Genomic DNA, 20663 nt, shown 5'->3' on the forward strand with positions numbered 1-20663 from the left:
ACAACTTCAGGCCATTCCCTGGCATTCTGTTGCTGGTCCCCACAGAGCAGAGCTCAGTGCCTGCCCCTCCTCTTCCCCTCCCAAGGAAGTTGTAACTGCAGTGAGGTCTCCCCTCAGTCTCCTCCAGCTGAACACAACAAGTGCCCTCAGCTGCTCCTCACGCGGCTTCCCCTCAAGACCCTTTACAATCTCCATTGCCCTTCTTTGGACACTCTCTAGTGGCTTAATAACTTTCTTACATTGTGGTGCCCCAAACTGCCCCAGTATTGCAGGTGAGGCCTCCCCAGGTCAGAGCAGAGTGGGACAATCCCCTCCATGGCCCAGACAGCGATGCTGGGCCTGATGCCCTCCAGGACAGGGTTGGCTCTCCTGGCTGCCAGGGCACTGCTGACTCCTGGCCAACTTGCCCCTTGGAAAGCAGGTCAATATCACAGGCAAACCCCAGTGATGCAAGCCATGATGTAGTCAAACACATCATCAGTGCATTGTGTAATGCAGGGGTTGGAGGAGTGGGTGGACTTTGCTTTCTCCCACCCAGTGGGCTCCAAGTGCTGGGGATGGGAAGAGAAGGGGCAGCGCCTGCCTGGGGACTAAGAGCTTTTCCCTTGTGCCTACATCACCTAAATGTTTGCTTCCCAGGTTCTAGCTTAAGACAAGTTTCAGTTAATTTTCTTGCCAGAGCTGCACCCCTTGTGTGTTGAAAACTCCTCCATATGTGACTGTACCATTTCTTAGGGGTCAGATACTAAACATCTCCTTGGTATCTGGTGTCCATTAAATATCTCCTTGAGATAAATGTAAGGGTGGTGAGGCCCTGGCACAGGTTGCCCAGAGCTGTGGCTGCCCCATCCCTGGAAGTGTTCAAGGCCAGGATGGACAGGGCTTGGAGCAACCTGGGATAGTGGAAGGTGTCACTGCCCATGGAATTGGAACTAGTTGATCTTTAGAGTCCCTTCCAACACAAACCCATCTGTGATTTTATGATCTGTCAGAGATGCCTCTGGGAGCACCATGTAAATCTGTTATCCTGCCTCTGTCCTTATTTCATCTCTCCATCCATGGATGTTGTTTCCTCACTGTGTTTGTCCCTGTGCTGGGGGATGAGACTTTCTCCAGCCTTAGCTGGCAGCAGGAATGACATTGCAGCACATGCAGAGTCCAGTATGGAAGAATCCCTCAAAAGGACAGGAAAGTCACAGAGTTGTTAATTTTTGATCTCCCTTCTTCACAGGCACATCAACAGGGCATAAACCAACCTGACCTTCATCTGTTGAAGTTGACAAAATGTTCAAGATGATTTTCTGTGATCCACCCCCACAGCAGCCAAGAGGGTCACTTCCAGGCCTCTGCATAAAGGTCTCCACAGAACCACCCACGCCTCATAGTTCCTGCTCCCCTGTGCATGACTTCCCTGGGAAACCATGTCTTTAATGGCAGAACCTCAATCCCCCCTCCAAGGATGGGATTCCTCCTGGGTAATGAGCCAGACACTTCTAGGAAATCGACCCTTGGAAAGGCCAAGACTTGCTGGCAGCATTAAGGATTGCGTTTCTCAGGAGTCCTCTCTACACTTTTCGTGTCCATGCCTTTGCTGGGAGTTAAAATACAGTTTAACCCACCCTCTATCCCATCTCCAGCCCTTCAGAGGGACAGTGAGGATGCTGTTGTGGGTGTTGATGCAAAGGGTGTAAGTAAAAGTTTGCCCTTGATAAGGGATTATAAAAATACAGCAAAGAGACAAACTCCTTATCAAAGCAAAAATGTGTCACCTCTTCACAACAAGCTCCATGGATTGCTGCTCCTTAGGCAGGAACTACAAGGTAGAGTTCTCTGGGCTGGCCAGTCACATCAACTGAAGCTGATTGAGAATAGGTACACAATTATCCTTAAAATCTTTTCTAACCCCTTCTGCTAGACTGAGGCAGAAGGAAAGACAATGAAGAGGGAAATCTGTGGCACGCCAGTTTTATTGGCACACCTTCCTCTGGGAGAGCTGGGGGTGCTCAGCCTGGAGAAGAGAAGGCTCCAGGGAGACCTTAGAGCCCCTTCCAGTAGCTAAAGGGGCTCCAAGAGAGCTGGAGAGGGACTTTGGACAAGGGATTGGAGGGACAGGACAAGGAGAAATGGCTTCAAACTGACAAAAGGCAGGGTTAGATGGGATACTGAGAAGGAATTCTTCCTTGGGAGGGTGGTGAGGCCCTGGCACAGATTATCCAGAGAAGCTGTGGCTGCCCCTGGATCCCTGGAAGTGTTCAAGGCCAGGTTGGACAGAGCTTGGAGCAACCTGGGCTAGTGGAAGGTGTCCCTGCCCATGGCAGGGGGTTGAAATGACATGATCTTTAAGATCCTTTCCAACCCAAACCATTCTGTGACTCTAAGGCAACTCAGATGACTGGTCATATCCATACTGTTAAAGTCTTTCACCCTCCAGGATGAGGTGGCTGCATTAAAAGTATCTACAGGGAATCATCCCTAGTTCATACCACCCCCCACCTGTGCCCAGGGATAGTTTGGGTTGGTGCCTGTTGGCCTGTGCCCAAACTGTGCCCAGGTGAGCTGATATTATAGAGCCATTTCCTGTACCTGCCCCTACACTTTTTCACTTGCCAACATGGACGTGGTGCTGCCTCATGGAATTTTGCTATGGATGTTATTGCAGGATCCTCCTCTCCTTCCTCTCCACTCACTCTCCCTGCCCCAGAACACTCAGCAGTTATGGTGGTACATTATTTGGACCTAAAGGTGTTGCACTCACGCCAAAAGTTAGTGAAATCTCTGGCTTTTCTCTTGCAAACTAATTGGTCCTTTAGATTACAACAGTTCTACACCTGATCAGCCATTTCCCCTGCATTAAGGAAGTAGGTCTTGTGCAATCATTTAGTTGCAAGAGCAGTTTTGAGTACAGGAATATGATTTAAAATCTTGGAAACATAAAGGAAGGAAGGAAGCAGGCGAGCTGCAGGAGCAAATCCCATTTGCAGGCAGCTCCTGTTCTTACATGAGGGACAGAATCCCAGGGAAAAGTTCAGGCAAAGGAGAGAAAATTCGGTTGATTTTCCATGCTCTAAAGACTAAGAGCAGTATTATTCCTCTATCAACCTTGGGAGATGGGGAATGATGTGCTGAGCAGGGTCATATCCTCCAGCTTCATCTTCCCACTCTCTTTCTCGGGAGAAATTCCCATCATGACTTTTCCACTACAAACATAAGGCATAACAAGTGTCTAGAATGCTTCTGGGGCTTTGAAAACCCAATGAACTGTGATAGAACAGGGAATAGTACTAGAAGGGCAGGTACCAACAAACTGATGAGCTCTGACTTGTATTCATTTAGACATTTATTCATTGAAAAAAATCTACTCTTGATTGCATCTGAGCATTGGTGCCTGCTCACAAAGCTGGTCCTTGTGCTTTGTGCAGGTCTTGGAGTTTGTTCTGAAATTCACCCAGTTCCTAAGGAGACAACATGAAAATCACTCAGGACTATATCCTGGGTCTGCAGCTGGTAAAAAACAAGTGAAAAATAGCAGAGAATTTACAGGAAAATCGTTATGAATTAAGGTCTGAAACCTGCTAACACAAGGAGGTTTGAAGATTTTCAGGTTTGGGGACTGCAACAGAGATAGAGATGAGAGATTGCTTTGAGACCTTTTTATTGATGTTTTGCCCTGAAAAAAAATCCAAAGAAGTATTTCTCTCTTGAGGATTCTTGGCTGATAATTTATCTCATACTGGTTTACGGCCTGATTTTAAAGATATCAGAGTACTGACATCCTTCTGCCTCCTGATTGCAGGGAAAGATAAATATCAGCCACATGCTGTCACCGAAATCTACATTGGGAAAGAAACAACCCCCAGCTCTCTGCTGGGGCATTCTCGACCTCATGTTGTAACATAACAGAGCAATGTCCTGTTGGACCATCCATGCCTTGACCTCTCTGATCTCACTGGTATTGTCTTCCTTCACGTCCTCCCATGGCAGCAAGGTTGACAAGTTTGCTGTTTGCAAATGTCAAGATGTCTTTCTTGAGTTGCAACTGTGAATCCAGTGTCACAGTCTGGGTTATTTTTCCCTAGATTCATTATCTCAGTGTGCTTCCATCATCTATTTGCCCAGTCACTTCATTTTATTAAGTTTCCTGCTGTTGACATAGCTTTTAAATACCTGAAATAAAATTGCAAACCTGAATGTTTCATTCTTTAGGGTTTTTTTCCTATCCAGTTGCTGAAGATATTTACAAAAATTCCCCATATTGAAGACTGGGGCACCCCATGGATGACTGGCAAATCACAGCCCTGGCACCCCCATCCTGCTCCACACTAAGGCAGGAGTGGGACATAGATGTAAATAGGGAAAGGGATGAGACCACCAAGGACAGGTTTGACCAGATAAAATGCTCATCACCATCTTGTCAACCAGCCCAGAGCACTGAGTGCCACGTCCAGTCGTTCCTTGAACACCTCCAGGGATGGGGACTCCACCACCCGGCAGTCTGTGCCAATGCGTGACAACCCTTCTAGTGAAGAAATTCTTCCTGATGTCCAAATATTAATGGACTCCTCAATCACTTCTCCAGCAGCCACTTCATCAGTGATTCAGGTACTGAGGGAAAAAGAGGCTGAAGACCTTTAATTGGCACCAGCACCTGGGAATGAGTCTCACTCTGCAAACAGGAGGACCTACAGGTTGCCCAGAGATGTTGTGGAGTCTCCCTCACCAGAGACATTCAAGAACCATCTGGACACCATCCCGTGCCATGTGCTCTGGAGTGACCCAGCTGGAGCAGGGAGGTTGGACCAGATGACCCACTGTGGTCCCTTCCAACCTCACCATTCTGTGTTTCTATAATCTTTATCCCTAAGAAGGTCCAGCAGACCAAAAGTGACCTTTCCTTGGTCACTCACAGGGAGATGTGACCTGGTCCTCTCAAATGAAAATGAAACTTCAGCTTCCAGCACAGTCATGGGATTGTGCTGGAACGGAGCACAGCCTGGTGACACAAGGGTGGCACGGTTGCTTACACAGCCAGAAAAAATCCTTGCTGCCTGACAAAAGATAGGTCAACTTTCTGTAATAATTTTCACCAGACACAAAAAGCCCAGAGTTGGACCCAATCTGGCTCTGTGTGCAGGGGTTCCAGCTCAGGAGAGCGGGGCTTGTGCTCACAGGGTTCACATCCTCCTCTGGTCAAGATACTTGTATGTCAATATTTAAAGTAAACTACTTTGTACAACAGACCTCAATAGGACTAATCACAATTTCCTAAGAACTGGAAATAAAGTTATATATAAAAGAGCACTTGTTGCTGAGATTTACAGCTTTTTGGAATATTTTAAGCCTTTCTACCTCACATTTCCCCATTTGATAAGACCTCAAAGATTTCCTTGGTTATTCAAGACAGAATATTTTAACTAGAAGCATTCAGAGAGTCTCTAAATTATGAAATAACTTGGTTATTAAGTAACCTATGACAATTTACATGGGAGACATCAAGTTCTACTCTCTGTTAAACTGTCCCTTTGATTAAACTTCATCACCAGCCAGCTCTTCATGGAATCATAGAATGGTTTGGATTGGAAAGTAACCTTGAAGATCATTTAGTTCCACCCCCCTGCCAGAGGCAGGGACACCTTCTTCCCTAAATTGTGACTCAAGTAGCTCCTGCTTTATAAAAAAAAGGCTTTAAAAAGTCAGAAGAGTTCAACCCATTGAAAAGTAAGAATAATTGTAAATTGAATATTTTTTGTGAAATGTAAAAAACTGTCCCCAGTGGCTGGAAGTGAAAATAATACTTCTAATGAGAAGTATACCAGAATGATACTTCCTACCAAATATCATTCTTTCAAGAGTGTGCCAGTACTCCCAGGAACAGCATCTAGAAAATGATACTATATTGGGGTTTTTTTCCAGCTGTGGAAGGTCTGCAAAAGGAAACACCTGAGTTTCTTTCCATTCTGAGAAGCCAAAGAGACAAAAAAAAATCACATTATGAAGACAGAGTGATGGTACAAATCCTGCCTAGCAATAAGAAGCTGACAAAATGGACTTGCACACACAGGGTTCAGCAGGTACACGTTCCAGCTGCAATGTTTTCCCCACGTTACAGATGTGTGTGTTCGATCCACAGCCAGGAGACGTCTCACCAGCCCTTGAGTGCTCCCCTCGCTTCTTTGTGTTCGGGAGAGCTGGGGACGTCGGGCTTTATGAACTTGGAGGTCTTTTTCGACCCCGGTGGTTCTGTGATTCTGCGGCGTTGGAAACAGCAAAGTGGCGACATCTTGAGGTCAAACACCGAGGGAACCTGCGCTCCTCCACTCACCGGTGACACATCAGCACTTAGGGACACGGGATAAGGGCTCTTAGATCTGCGTTCATCACGTAAGTGGGAATGGGAGTCATGGGAGAACGTACACGTAAGAGTTTTTTGGCACTGGAAGCATCCCGAGGCCTTGCCTGCCTTGGTTCATCAGCAAAGGGATCTTATCCCACCTAACAGCAGGATGCAGAGCAGATGGACCTGGAGTTTTCTCAGAGTGGCAGAAAACACAAATGGCATCAAGAGAACATGTTTCCATGACGTGCCAGGCTCACAAGAGCCAGTGTTGCTATGGATAACGTGCCCTGATATGGATCAGGAGACTGCAGGCTGGGCTTTTTGTTGAAGTCTTTGTCTGGAGTCAGACGCCCTTACCTTCCATGTGGGGTTTGGAACCAGAAGTGATATCAAGACAAGAAGCCACATCTGAGATATCCACTAATCCTGTCACCTTTGCAAACACAGGATAAGGGAAGGCTGGAGTTATCCAGATACTTCAAACACTGGTCCAGCAAGGAAAGACCACTCTGCCATGGCTCATCTGCTGCCCTTCACCAGGGCTGTGGGGAACAGAGCAGGAGGGCAAAAACAACTGTTCCTGAGGTGCCCATCTCGCATTCCACAGGTGGGACACGCTGACCCCGGTGTGATTTGAACACACAGCCTTCTGATCTGGAGTCAGACGCGCTGCCATTGCGCCACGAGGTCGGGGATGGGACACTGTGCCCCCAAATGTCATCCCAGACTTGGGGCCGTTCTTTGAGGGAAGGGGAATTTTGATTCACCTGACGTAGGAGTCGGACCGTCTTTGCCTGTTGCCTTGCTGAATGAAGAGGGCTCTAAATGAGATACTTCAGAGGAAGAAGGCCAAAAATGACCACTGCCCAGAGCAGCCCTGCAGAACCTCTCCTGGAGGAACAGGCACCTGGGCATGCTGTCTCCAGAGGGACAGGAGGGATGGCATGCCAGCATCTCCCTGGGGAAACAGGCCCCATTCACCTGGGAGATGGATCGATGTTAAGCCCTGTGGCAGGAGGGACCCTCATGCCTTTCACACAACCTGACTGGGGTCACCTTCCCAGGTGATGGATGGAATCTGCTGTGAGGTCATCTGCCCCTACATCTCCTGGATCCATGCAGATCACTCTGCCCCTCTGTCCCATCCCTCCCTGGGCTCTCACCCTCCAGCCAGGTCACTGATGTTGTGGTGGGTGTCTGCCATGGTTTGCCTCATGAAGAAGCTGAAGGAAGTGAAGGCTTCCTCTGAAAAGTGAAGAATCTTGTAACTGCAGGCTCAGTCACCAAAGAGCCCAAATAAAGACTATGAAAGGAATGTTCCTGAAATATGTGATGATGAGTGGAAACAGGGAACATGAATTTACCAAGGGCAGAACACTCCCAGACGATATAACAGATTTCTTTAAAGAAATTTCTTCCTTGGTCATAATTTTTCTTGGCTTTGGTTTGACCTCTGATGGGGTATCACAGACATGTCACTGCAGCAGGACACAGACACAGAGCAGCTGAGCTGAACCCAAAGGCAAAGTGAAGTGGCACGACCAGGGGACAAAGGTGTTGGGGTCAGTAGTTGGCAGCCCAGCTGATCTCCTTCCCTGCCTGATGCTGCCCTGGGTGTTGGTTGGTGTCTGTGGTGGGCACAGAGGAGGTTCTGCAGAAGGAAGGACACGGGCAGGCTGATGGGAACATGGGAATGACGAGGGGAAGGGGCCAGTGGCGCAATGGACAACGCGCCTGACTACGGATCAGGAGATTGCAGGTTCGACTCCTGCCTGGCTCGACACTTTTAGCCCAGGGAACTTCCTCCTGCCCCCTCCATCAGGACCTTCCTTCTCCTGCCCATCATCCCTCCTCCCAGGCCTTCTGCAGGGCAAAGTGCTGGGCTGTCCTCTTGCCCTGCAGGAAGGAAGGAGTCCCTCCAGACCTCATGGCCTCCAAGAGGGGCACAGTGGGGTCAGCAGGTGGGACCAGAGGCTGGGGACAGTGGCACAATGCACTATGAGCATGCCTGACTATTGATCAGGACACTGCTGGTTCAACTCCTGCCTGGCTTGCCCTGAAACTGCCTGGTTGTTGTGGAGGTGACAAAGGACGGCTGCCTTCTTGAGTTCCTTACTCTTCCAGGCTTTTTTTCATCTCTCTGGTATCAGCATCCCAGGAACATAATTTTGTGACATCAAAGCTGTAAGCAGTGCACTCCTTCCAGAGCAGAACTTTTCAAGTCACTGACAAACAGCAGCAAGACCAATTGGAACCTCAAAGGGGGCTGAGGACCAGAGTACATGAGGTGCCAGGACAGTCTGGATGTGCTGGGTCTGCCCAACCTGCAGGGCAGCAGTTCAGGAGACGTCTGTGTTCTGCTGAGGGACCTGCTGTGGTGCCCCTGGCTGTGGTGTGGGTCCCAGCTCTGCCCCTTTTGGAGGCCATGAGGTCTGGAGGGACTCTTTCCTTCCTGCAGGGCAAGAGGACAGCCCAGCACTTTGCCCTGCAGAAGGCCTGGGAGGAGGGATGATGGGCAGGAGAAGGAAGGTCCTGATGGAGGGGGCAGGAGGAAGTTCCCTGGGCTAAAAGTGTCGAGCCAGGCAGGAGTCGAACCTGCAATCTCCTGATCCGTAGTCAGGCGCGTTGTCCATTGCGCCACTGGCCCCAGCCCCTCGTCATTCCCATGTTCCCATCAGCCTGCCCGTGTCCTTCCTTCTGCAGAACCTCCTCTGTGCCCACCACAGACACCAACCAACACCCAGGGCAGCATCAGGCAGGGAAGGAGATCAGCTGGGCTGCCAACTACTGACCCCAACACCTTTGTCCCCTGGTCGTGCCACTTCACTTTGCCTTTGGGTTCAGCTCAGCTGCTCTGTGTCTGTGTCCTGCTGCAGTGACATGTCTGTGATACCCCATCAGAGGTCAAACCAAGTTAAATTATATTCCTTGGTGTTCTCTTGACCATCATGGAAATCACCTCCTCACTGAAACCTATCACTCTAGTCAAGAGTGTTCTGCCCTTGGTAAATCCATGGTCACTCTTTCCAGTCATTTTCACATCCTTTCATTTGGGCTTGGATTTCAGTAGTATTGCTTCTGTAGTCTTCATGTTGGCCCTGAGCTGAGATTGCCCAAACTAGAGCTCTCCAGTTGGTCTCTCTTAATCTTCTTGGAAAAAAAAAAAAACTTCTCATGTTGTTCATCAGAAACTTGTCCCATTTTCCATAATCCTACACTGATTAAATACTCTTGACTCACCTCAAGAAATCCCCTGGACTGACTAGCACTCCATGTTACCCTGCCAGGCAAGTATTGCTGTCCAGATCCTCCAGAAGTGACTGAGCTTGCAGTAAAAAAGCTCCCAGCATTTTCTTGAGGAAGACTTCACCTCCTTCATGAGACAAATTGTGGCAGACACCCACCACAACTCTTCACTCTGTCACAGCTCCTGGCTCAAAGGCAAGCTCTGGGCATTGTGTTCCTCACACAGCCCATGCCAGAGGTGTCCCACTAGAGCTGCCTAGTGCCCCTCCCACAGAGAAGCCCCCCAGAAAAACAGAAGGGTGTTGGTGGTGCCCCAGGTGTGACCCCGGTGTGATTTGAACACACAACCTTCTGATCTGGAGTCAGACGCGCTGCCCTTGCGCCACGAGGTCGGGGTGGAGGGATCCAAGGACCCCAGGCTGGGTGCTGGGAATGTCCTTTCCATGGGGACCACCCCAGGAGGGTCAGACACCCCAGGAGCAGGGCTGTAGCTATGGAGGGGAAGGGGCAGCCTGAGGGGATGTTGGTCAAGGTCTGGCTGCAGAGATCAGTCCAGGCTGCAGGACGAGCATGCAGGGTGGGATGAGGGGATCTATAGGATCAGTTGCAGGCAGGAACCAGGCTCAGGGATGCTGCAAAGGAGGATGGTGGCCCGGGGGGGACCACGGGTGGGCTTTGAGTATGTACCCAGAAATAGTCATGGACAGTGTTTAGAGCAAAACATCCACGGGCTTGGTCCAGTTACAGCTCCTGATGCCCTGCCCCAGCCACAACCCTGTGTTAGCTGGAAATGGCAGCTGGACTATCTGCAAGGAAGGAAAGATGCCCCACCAGTGCAGGCAAAGCTGACCACCAGCTCTGGCCAGCTGGAGTCCTTGCCTCAGGAAGGAAGATTGTCATGGACAAGGGAGGTGAAACCTCCCTCCCTCCTCTCCAGCTCCACTCCCACCCCAGCAAGCTGGAGACAGTCTGCTGGGTACCAGGGTGGCTGGGGAGGGACATGGTGGGTGCACAATACAGGCAGGGGCTGGGAAAAGCTGTTCAATGGAGAAAGAAACTGCAGATTCCTGCCTGACTCAACCTAATCCTGCCCACAGCCAGGCCAGAGAAGAAGTCCCAATATAACTACACTTACAGAGTTTTTTAAAGTTATAGAAATGTTATAAAATTATATGAAGTTAGAAAAAAGTTAACTTCATAATTATACACTTACCCTGAATGTGACTCCCTCCAGTGCCTAAAATTCGATGTCTGAAACCAAAAACCCACCCCCGCTCTCCAAACATATCAATAATGGTCACATATTTACTCTGTGGATTATCAATGCTGAAGATGGAGCAAAGAGGCATCTCCTCTTGCTTTTACCTTTCCAGCTGAGCAAATCCTGCCCAACAAGGTCCCTGCCTCCTCCAGTAGCTCTTCCCACAAGAGGGAGCCAGGAACCAGCTCATGGGCTCCACAAGCTGCAAGTCAGGCTGGAGATAGGTTTTGCTTAGTGAAGGACCCTCCATTCCTAGGCCAGACTGGACAATCAGCTTGTTTCCTTCCTAGAGATACAGAATTTTTTTCCCCAGAGCCCATATTTTTTTTTGGCTATTAGTCCCAATGGTCACTATTAGACTTCCCCCCCCCAGTTTTCCCTGATGACCACCCCCAGTGGCACCTCTCCTCATCCATCCCACTCTGGTACTTGCTTAATTTCCAACTGCATGACACAATAGCTGAGATTCAGCTGCCTAAATTCAAGTACCTAATGTTGTGTTATGGGATGTGCTGCCTGGTCTCTATTTGTCCCTTCAGAAATATTGAGTATCCCACAGACTCTGTTCCATGCAATATCTTGGATGCAGCTGGATATTTGTTATGCTATTATGTTCAGGCAACTGAATCCTGCCTGAGGGTGGAAGTCAGCCCAAAGATGTGGACATTTAAAGTAGGTGTCTCCCCACAGGAGTGTATTGCTGTGTTAGACTGTTGGGCCATAAAATGCTTTGAAGAGGTGCAGAAGACCTTTTTTGGACACTTGGCTTTGCTGTGATCATTTGTATTTTTAAGCAGAATATAGTGTTGTTACCCAAATCTTCGTTCGTGAAGCCTAGCCATGATAGTGTTGTTTTATATCAGTTTGACAGAAAACTGAAATTTCCAGATTTCCCAGCAGAACACCCCATTCCCCCCAGTGTCCCTTTCCAACTCTTTAAAATGTTATAAATAATGTTAGGTTTCTGGCTAGTTTGAGGAGCATAGCGCCTCAACTGCAATCAAATCCTCCTGATTTACATTGCCATAATGCAAATCTGGATAAGTTCTTGGGGAAAGCAGATGTTTCCCATAATTTTAGTGTCCCAGGTTAATTCAGGGATATCCCAGTCCCATTGACTGAAAACTTCAAAATGAAAGAGAAGTCCTTCCTTCCTTCCCCTCAAAGGGATGTGAGTCCCAGACCAGATTAACAAGATTTCCTCCACAAAAGAAAGATCACTAAAGGATTTACCTTTAGTCCTCATTATCCAAAGCCATCAGGCCCTTCTACTCTGTTCTTCCCCCTCTACTCTGCTCTGCTGAGCCCCCACTTGCAGTGCTGTCTCCAGCTCTGGGGCCCCCAACACAAGAAAGACGTGGAGCTGTTGGAACAAATGCAGAGGAGGCCACTAAATTCATCACTGGGCCAGAGTCCCTCTGCTCTGGAGACAGGTTGGGAGAGCTGGGAGTGTTCACCTGGAGAACAGAAGGCTTTGGGGAGACCTTAGAGCCCCTTCCAGTGCCTGAAGATGCTTCAAGAGAGTTGGAGAGGGACTTGGGACAAAGGCCTGGAGGGATAGGACAAGGGAGAATGGTCTTAAACTGAAGGAGGGAAGGTTTAGATTAGATAATAGGAAGAAATTCTTTACTTTGAGGGTGGTGAGGCCCTGGTACAGGTTGCCCAGAGAAGCTGTGGCTGCCCCATCCCTGGCAGTGTCCAAGGCCAGGTTGGACAAAACTTGGAGCAACCTGAGATAGTGGAAGGTGTCCCTACCCACGGCAGGGGATTGGAATGAGATGATCTTTAAGGTCCCTTCCAACTCAAACCATTACTTGTTTCTATGACTCTATGTCTGTCTATCCCTCAGACAGACCCCTCAAATGGGATGGAAGTCTCCTCTGGAAGTTCCTGTATCTCCATTGACTCTCAGGGAAAGCTAGAAGATTACACTACATCAGATAGCTGGGATAGGTTTCCTCCCACATCTTTTGGAGGCTGACATCCCTCTACCTGAACCAGTCTTCTGCATTCCCTTCATAGACAGTGGAGAGAAGCAAGCACTGGATGAGTCGAATAGAATTGTATTTAATTCCTTGTATTTAATGTAAAACATTCACCCCCAAAAGCCTCAAAGCTGAAGATCTCCAATTATAGGTGATTCATACTAATAATGACCAAAATAGTGATTCAAACCCGGCTCAGAATTCTGCAGTTGTTTGCCTTTTCACACCCTGCACGGAAATGCAGGAAAAAATACCTCCAGTATTCCTGTCCATTGGTGAACTGGGAACAGGAACTGAGAACAGGTCTTTCTGTGATTATTGCAACACTGAGCACGAGGAAGCATTGACTACTTGGAGGGTTCTTGACTTTCTACACCCTGAGCTGTAGGTCACAGAATCATGGAGTCACAGAGAATGGAAAAGACCTCTGGGGTCCTTGAGTCCAACCATTCCCCCAGCGCTGCCAAGGCCACCACTAACCCATGTCCCCAAGTGCCACCTCTATGAGGCTTTTAAACCCCTCCAGGGCTGATGGCTCCACCACTGCCCTGGGCAGCCTATTCCAATGCTTGACAGAGCTTTCCATGAAGAAATTTTTTTCTAATATCCAATCTAAATGTTCTCTGGCACAGCTCGAGGCCATTTCCTCTTGTCCTATCACTTGTCACCTGCAAGAAGTCCACCCCTGAGTCTCCTTTTTTCCAGGCTGAGCCTCTCCAGCTCCCTCAGCAGCTCCTTGTAAGATATCATTAGGCAAAGGGACAAACTTCACCTGTATGTAAGCATTTCTTTTGTGATCCATATAGAACCATATCTCTTCTCTGGAATAACCTGGGAAAGGAGGAGAACAAATAAGAGCAAATGAAGTACAGGTAAGGCAGAATGAGATGTCACTTGAAATCTGAAGATTTTTTTACCTAGAATAGAATTTCTGATTATAATTTGAAGGGGGGGTGTGATTGTATAAACACTCAGAGCCTCATAGTGAGGACATCCATGTGCAATGGCTGGAAATCAGAAGGAACGATTCTGAATGTAAGATTACTGGACAAGCACTCCTCCTCCACCAGATTATTAACACAGCTGAGGTTTTGAATTTGTCCTTAATTTCTCATGATTTTTTTTTTTAAACCAGCATTTTCAGTCCATCATTGAACAGAACAGGACCATTTTTTAAAGACAATCGATGAGTTAGAAAGCTGGACTTCTGCTCCAGTCTGACAAAGTACAATGCCAGATGCTGTCTGAGAGCTAAGATGAATATCTCAGGTAGGATCTCCCTGGCTTCAGTGGGAACCTGAGCCAGCTGAAGGTTTATTGACAGGGTCTTTGCTTCACCCCTTTTTCTGGAGTACTTGAAAATGGACATAAACATCTCTCCTGCCACTCTGCTGCTCAGGAGACTCAATGGCACCTGCAAATTTGAAATGGAAAGCTAACAAAGAAACCAGGGAGGCAGAGAACAATGCACAGCAGCTGAGGGGGAAGTTTATATTGTTGGTATCAGGGCTGCTGGGTCAGAACAACATCAATAAATATCAAGTAGAGAAACAGGCTCGAGTAAGTGAGCTGGTTTCTTCTGCTCTGAGGGAGAACCTGTGCTGTCAGCTGCCACCTCCACATGACTCTAGGTAACACCATTCAAACTATGTGTGGACAGATTCAAGACTGTGTCATGAATCTCACCTGTACTCTGCTCTTTGTACACCTGTAAAGGTGCTGCTCATAACATCTGCAAACTCATAATCTTCACCTCATGTATCATAGAGTCATGGAATGACAGAATGGTTTGTGTTGGAAGAAACCTTAAAGACTATCCAGTTCCACACACTGCCATGGGCAGGGACACCTTCTGCTATCCCAGGTTGCTCCAAGCCCATCCAACCTGGCTTTGAACACTTGCAGGGATAGGGCAGCCACAGCTTCTCTGGGCAACTGAGAAAGTATGACCCTGCTGTACGTCCTGTGATGCAACAGTGGCTCCCAAGAGAAGGAAATGAAGGATAATGGCCATTTCACCCATAAACATATCAAATAATTGTATTTCGTTCTGTGAAAGGTGCTGTGAAGAAAAAGAAAATGTTTTTTCTTTGTCAAATTATCCTTGAAAAGCCAGAAAAGTGACAAAGCATTTCCTGAAACAAAGAGGAGTCAAATACTCATTTCTTGTTTATAGGCACTCGGGGGCTGAACAGTGGCTTCAGGCAGTAGGTGCAGGAACCCACAGTGCTGACTGCTACTAAGATGGAAACATCTTACTTTTTCTTAGTAGAAAAATGGTATTTTTAATAATAATACAGTATGTTCCATGGGAGTGAAGTCCTGGCAGCCCAAGCACAAACCAAGCTGTTAATTCTAGATTCCTGTAACATCTTGTTCCTGGAGCATGGCAGGATTGTTCATAGAATCACAGGATGGTTTGGGTTGGAAGGGTCCTTAAAGATCATCCAGTTCCAACCCCCTGCCATGGGCAGGGACACCTTTCACTAGACCAAGTTGCTCAGAGCTTTGAGCTCGAAGCTCAGATTTGAGGATTTGAAATGTGAGAGCTGACATACTCAGCCTTGGGGAGACTTTCTGGCAATTTCCACATGCTTTTATTTAAATACATTATGAAACCAAGTGAGCATTTTTGCAGAAGTGCAGGTTGGTGCATTCTGACTGACACGTGTTTTCCATAAAACAACAATCCATTCAAACTGAAACCCTGTGAGCTCTGGGCTTGGCCAGCTAAGTGCAAGTATCTACAGCAAAGGTTTCTTCACGTGTGTTGGATCCTAAGGTCCCACTACAACTAAACAAGTGATTTGTGTCCTAGAATCAGTGATTGAACATCTCATTCCAGTGCAGCCACATCCATATTAGATGTCTACATCTATCTGAGTGTAGCACTGACCACTGCCAGTGTAGCACCTTCCAGTACCTGAAGGGGCCTATAAAAACCTGGAGAGGGACTTTTTATAATAGCATGGAGTGAGGAGAGACTGGAGCACCTGGGCTATGGAAACAGGATGAGAGAGCTGGAGATGTTCAGCCTGGAGAAGAGAAAGCTCCAGGGAGACCTGAGAGCCCCTTCCAGTGCCTAAAGGGGCTCCAGGAGAGCTGGAGAGGGACGTGGGACAAGGGCCTGGAGAGACAGGACAAGGGGGAATGGCTTCCCACTGCCAGAGGGCAGGGATAGATGAGATATTAAAGAGAAATTCTTGGCTATAAGGGAGGTGAGGCCCTGGCACAGGCTGCCCAGAGAAGTTGTGGCTGCCCCAACCCTGGAAGTGTCCAAGGCCGGATGGACAAGACTTGGAGCAACCTGGGATAGTGGAAGGTATCCCTGCCCATGGCAGAGGGTTGGAATGAGATGAGCTTTAAAGTCCCTTCCAACCCAAACAATTCTATGGTGATCCTCTGATATTCCAGCTGCCTCCTCTCCCACCAAACAATTGCTAATTTCCTCCAGGTTGTCCATTACCAACACCTTGATCTTTGAAGTCAACAAGTACCGACACTCTCAGGTGGGTCAGTGTTGAGAACCAGCCCTCCCAGTGGTCAGGCAGGGAGGTGTAATCATTTCTCCACTTGCTTTCATGACCCTGTGCCATTGTTCAGGCTTAGCCGTGTGCAGAGGTCAGACTGAACTCGCTGCCTTCCACACTCACCCCTGCCAAGGTCCCCCAGACAGCCAGCCCTGCTCCCACAGCCCTATAAATGCCACAGCGCTCCCTCCTCCCCTGCTCAAAGGTTCTGGTGTTGTGGCCCTGTCTCCACGCTGCAGCTGAGACCTTCCACCATGAAGCTCTTCTCCTGCCTCATGGCTCTTCTCCTGTTCCTCCTCCAGGCTGTTCCAGGTAAGGGGCAAGACCCACGCTGGTTTCTGCCTGTGTAGGAGGCACAACTCGCTTGTGTGGTGGTGCAGAACATGCTCTTCAGCTCCTTTCGTTAGAGCAGTTCCCTATTTCTCACTCTAGAAGTAGAAGTGAAAAATGAACCTGTGGTGACCAGGTGTCAAACTAGAACCTCCCCACCAGATGTTGGCTTCTTATGACTCTTTGATGTCTTTTTGTGTCACCATTGGAACATGATACCATGGAAATCATCTGCCTCTTCTAACCCAGGGTTAGAAATTTTCTCCCTTGTGTAGGGCAGAAGAGAGCAGAGATATTCCATTTTATTACTCAAATTGAGCTACACCAGCAAAGCTGACTTCAGCTCTCTGAATATTCTGCTTCCCCTTCCTCTGCCCCTCAGTTGCACTAATTTTCTGATTCTGTTCTTCATATTTCTTCTACATGTTCATCACGCTCAATGAAACCCCTCGTTCTGGAGTCAGGCTTTTGGAGAAGGAAGGAACCAGGCAAACTGCTTGTCCCTGTTAATTGGGCCATATCTCACTTTTTGGGGCTTTTTAAAGTCACAGTTGCCTCCCAGGGCAGGTTTTCACCATGCTGTCCCTTGCATGACCAGCCTGCAGCATTGCAGGCCCAGAACTTAGAAGCATCCAAAGGCTGGGCTGTCACTCCCTACTACAGCATGAATGCTTGGTTCAGAAACTTGCCATCAACATCTGCTTTTCACTCTAGTTGTACAAAAGCTCTCCTTGGAGTCCTGTGAGGCCCCATGAGTTTCTCAGGACTTTTGGAAAAGCTGCCCTGAGTTTTGGGGGTATTTGTATCAGATCCCTAAATGGGAGCTGCAGGGTTTCAGGAGGAGGAAGACCCATGAGAATGGACTGATCCTGCAGCACAACTGGGAATCCCATTCCTCCTGTAGGTCTCGGCTTGCCCAAGGACACCCAGCATTGTTTGGAATACCATGGCTACTGCTTCCATTTGAAATCCTGCCCGAAGCCTTTTGCTGCGTTTGGAACTTGCTACCGGCGTCGGAAAACCTGCTGCATAGGTGTGTGTCTGTGGGGACCCTGCCCAAGTCAGCAAAACTTGTCCTCTTTGCCTCCAAATCATAGCACCATGGAATGGTTTGGGTTGGAAGGGCCTTAACACTCATCTCATTTCAGGAATTTGCAGCTCAGGATTTTTATATTTAGGAATCTTTGTGTTTAAGAGTCCTTACTAGATTTCCCCTCCCACCCTACATCAGGAATTCCTTCTGTTTGTTTTAAAGCCTCGTCCCTCACAATTTTACTCAGTGCCACCTACTTGAAATGTAAACATTCTGCATTTTCTTCACACCTTTACAATATCCCTCCTTCAGTTAATTCTTTTCCAAGTAGGTCTTAAATTCCCTCTTTTACAGAAGTGCTCTGATAAGCCCCAAAGTCCATCTTTGTGCCTTTGCTTTTGGAGACACAGTAACCACCACTTCCCAACAACTTCTGATGTATGAGCTGGTTCAGATGACGGTGTCATATTTTTTGCTCTGACTTATATCCTCTAAATTGCAGACACGACATCAAACTTCCACATTTGTCAAGAGGAGGGGGGTCATTGTGTACCTCCAGAAATCAGATGTCTGCAAGAGCAAGTGGGACTCTGCCCTCGCAGGGGATGGAAGTGCTGCACAGAAGTGTGACAAGGATCTCATGGAATTGCAGAAAACCACAGAAATGCATGGCCAAGAAAACAACTGAGGCTTTTTTTCTAGTGTTTTAGACATGTCTGGTGTTCTCAACATGCAAAATGTGTAATTAACTAGAGGTGATATGTTTCTTTATATAACAAAGGCAATAAATGCTAAATAAACAGGTTGTGTACCTACGAAAAGAGGCAGAATGTCTCTCCATTACACCCACACACAGAAATCCACACAGCTTTGCTGCTGCATCCTTGGAAACCACATCCACTAAGCCTATTTACCAGCCTAATCTTACTTACCAGGTTGATGTTATGCTTGCATGTTTTACAGGATTGGGGACAATTAGTCAGGGAATCACAGAACCATTTAGGCTGGAAAACACCTCCAAGATCATTGAGTTCAACCTTTGACGAATCTCCACCTTGTCAACCAGACCAGAGCACTGAGTGCCACGTCCGGATTTTTCTTGAACACTGAACACTTCCAGGGAGTGGCTGAAGGAGTTCAGGGTGTTAGTCCTGGAGAAAAGGAGGCTCAGGAGAGACCTTATTGCTTTCTAAAACTACCTGACAGGAGACTGTAGCCAGGTGGGAGTTGGTCTCTTCTCCCAGGCAACCAGGAACAAGAGGAAATGGCCTCAAGCTGTACCAGGAGAGGTTCAGGTTGGACATTAAGAGGAATTTCTTCATGGAAGGGGTGGTTAAGCATTGGAATGGGCTGTCCAGAGCAGTGGTGGAGTCACCATCCCTGGAGGGATTTAAAAGATGTGTAAGTGGGCACCTGGGGACATAGTTTAGTGGTGGGCTTGGCAGTGCTGGGGAATGATTGGTCTTGATTATCCTAGAGGTCTTTTCCAATTTAAATGATTCTATTATTCCAGCTATGTTGTTTAATTTGTTTTTTTATAGAGAGAAGGGAAATCTTAACCTTGCTCTTTCAGCCATCCAGTTTAGGATGTGTTCACACAGCAGTGACATTACCACAGATGAAGGGACAGCAAACAGCAGGGCCAGGCAGGGCAGCAGGAATATCACATTTCACAGCAAGAGCTGCACATCTATCACAGATTTACCACCGCAGGGTGCATTGCTGAGCCACCTCCTCCACCATCACACTCAGGAATGAAGCCTCCCAAATTCCTCAGAAGCCAAAACTGGAAAAAAAATCACACCCAGGTTTCAGCTGGACAAAATATTCACGCGAGCTCAGATGAAAAACAAATCACTCCCAGCCCGCACCGTTCTCTTTGCAGCTCCTCAGGAGTCTTCCCTTGCAGGTTGCCTCCCTCCCACTCATCACTTCCCAGGACTTTGCTGGCTGCAGGTGAAGGGCAGAGGATCCCTCTGAGCCTCTTTTCCCAGCTGGCAACCTACCAGTCCAAAATGCCAGCTTCCAGGGAGAGGGGAATCAGGGAAGCCGATAACCAGTGAATGTGAAGCAAGTCAACATTGTTTGGAGCCACAGCACTGGGTCAGAACGACACAAAGGGTTGCTCAGCAGCAAATGTTACTTCTGAGACTGGAATATAATTAACTCCTGCACGTTCTTTCCCTCTCCACGGATGCCACCCAGCATGCCAGCAGCACACAGAGGCTTCTGCACAATCTCACACTCAGCCCTGCAGTCTTCCAGCAGAGCCAAAGTAATGAGGATTCTTATGTTCATTTTCATCTTCATCTCCCTGACCCAGCACGGTAAGACCAGGAAGGCCAAGGGTGGTAAACAGAGGGATCTGGAACAGGAATAATCTTTCCTCACTGTATAATATTATAGGTACAGAGGAAAGGTGTCCTCAGTTTTCTGGGTGGCAAAATGCATGATTTAATCTCTTAGGGTAGCGCAAAAATGAGCAGGGATTCATAGAATCACAGAATGATTGGTGTTGGAAGAGACCTTAAAGGTCATCTAATTCCATCCCCCCTAAGAAAGAAGCTGTGAAAATGGGGCAGCTCACTGCCTTTGCAGGAGAAGCCCTAGAGGAGATGCTCTGTGCTCTGGGAGAATATTCCTACCTTTCCTCAGGCTGCAGCTGCCTCCTTGGCAGGGCGAGGACAACCACCCCGACCTCCTATGCACAGTCTTTGCCACCATCCTGAAAAAAAAATTCATGATAAAATGTTCCTTGAGGGTTCTGCAACTTTGGATTTTTAACATGGATGTCTGAAGCTGTCCTGTGGGATGGGGATGCCCAGGCTCCATGTGCTGGCTTGGCTGGCTGGGCACAAAGTGCCACAGGGAGCCCCATGATTTACCCACTGATTTTACTTGCTGCTTCTTTGTACAGGAGATGCTCACGGACCAGAGGGCTGTA

At 48.0% G+C, this 20663-nt stretch overlaps 1 protein-coding gene and 4 non-coding genes across 5 annotated transcripts; 2 read left to right on the top strand and 3 right to left on the bottom strand.

Moving 5' to 3' along the window:
• Positions 1-6952: 6952 nt before the first annotated feature.
• TRNAW-CCA lies at positions 6953-7024 on the bottom strand. The gene has a single exon. It is a non-coding gene; the product is annotated as a tRNA-Trp (tRNA).
• Positions 7025-8041: 1017 nt separating this feature from the next.
• On the top strand, positions 8042-8114 carry TRNAR-ACG. The gene has a single exon. It is a non-coding gene; the product is annotated as a tRNA-Arg (tRNA).
• LOC103753722 (gallinacin-11) lies at positions 8056-18516 on the top strand. The gene is given in 5 exon segments (XM_008919462.2): positions 8056-8093; positions 13633-13698; positions 16562-16668; positions 17591-17719; positions 18222-18516. Coding segments are annotated over 5 exon segments (468 nt in total). The 3' UTR covers positions 18350-18516.
• Positions 8909-8981, bottom strand: TRNAR-ACG. The gene has a single exon. It is a non-coding gene; the product is annotated as a tRNA-Arg (tRNA).
• TRNAW-CCA lies at positions 9901-9972 on the bottom strand. The gene has a single exon. It is a non-coding gene; the product is annotated as a tRNA-Trp (tRNA).
• Positions 18517-20663: the final 2147 nt, after the last annotated feature.

The sequence above is a fragment of the Manacus vitellinus genome, unplaced genomic scaffold (genome assembly GCF_001715985.3).
Source record: "Manacus vitellinus isolate BGI_N305 unplaced genomic scaffold, ASM171598v3 scaffold_82_pilon, whole genome shotgun sequence".
NCBI classification, from domain to species: Eukaryota; Metazoa; Chordata; class Aves; order Passeriformes; family Pipridae; genus Manacus; species Manacus vitellinus.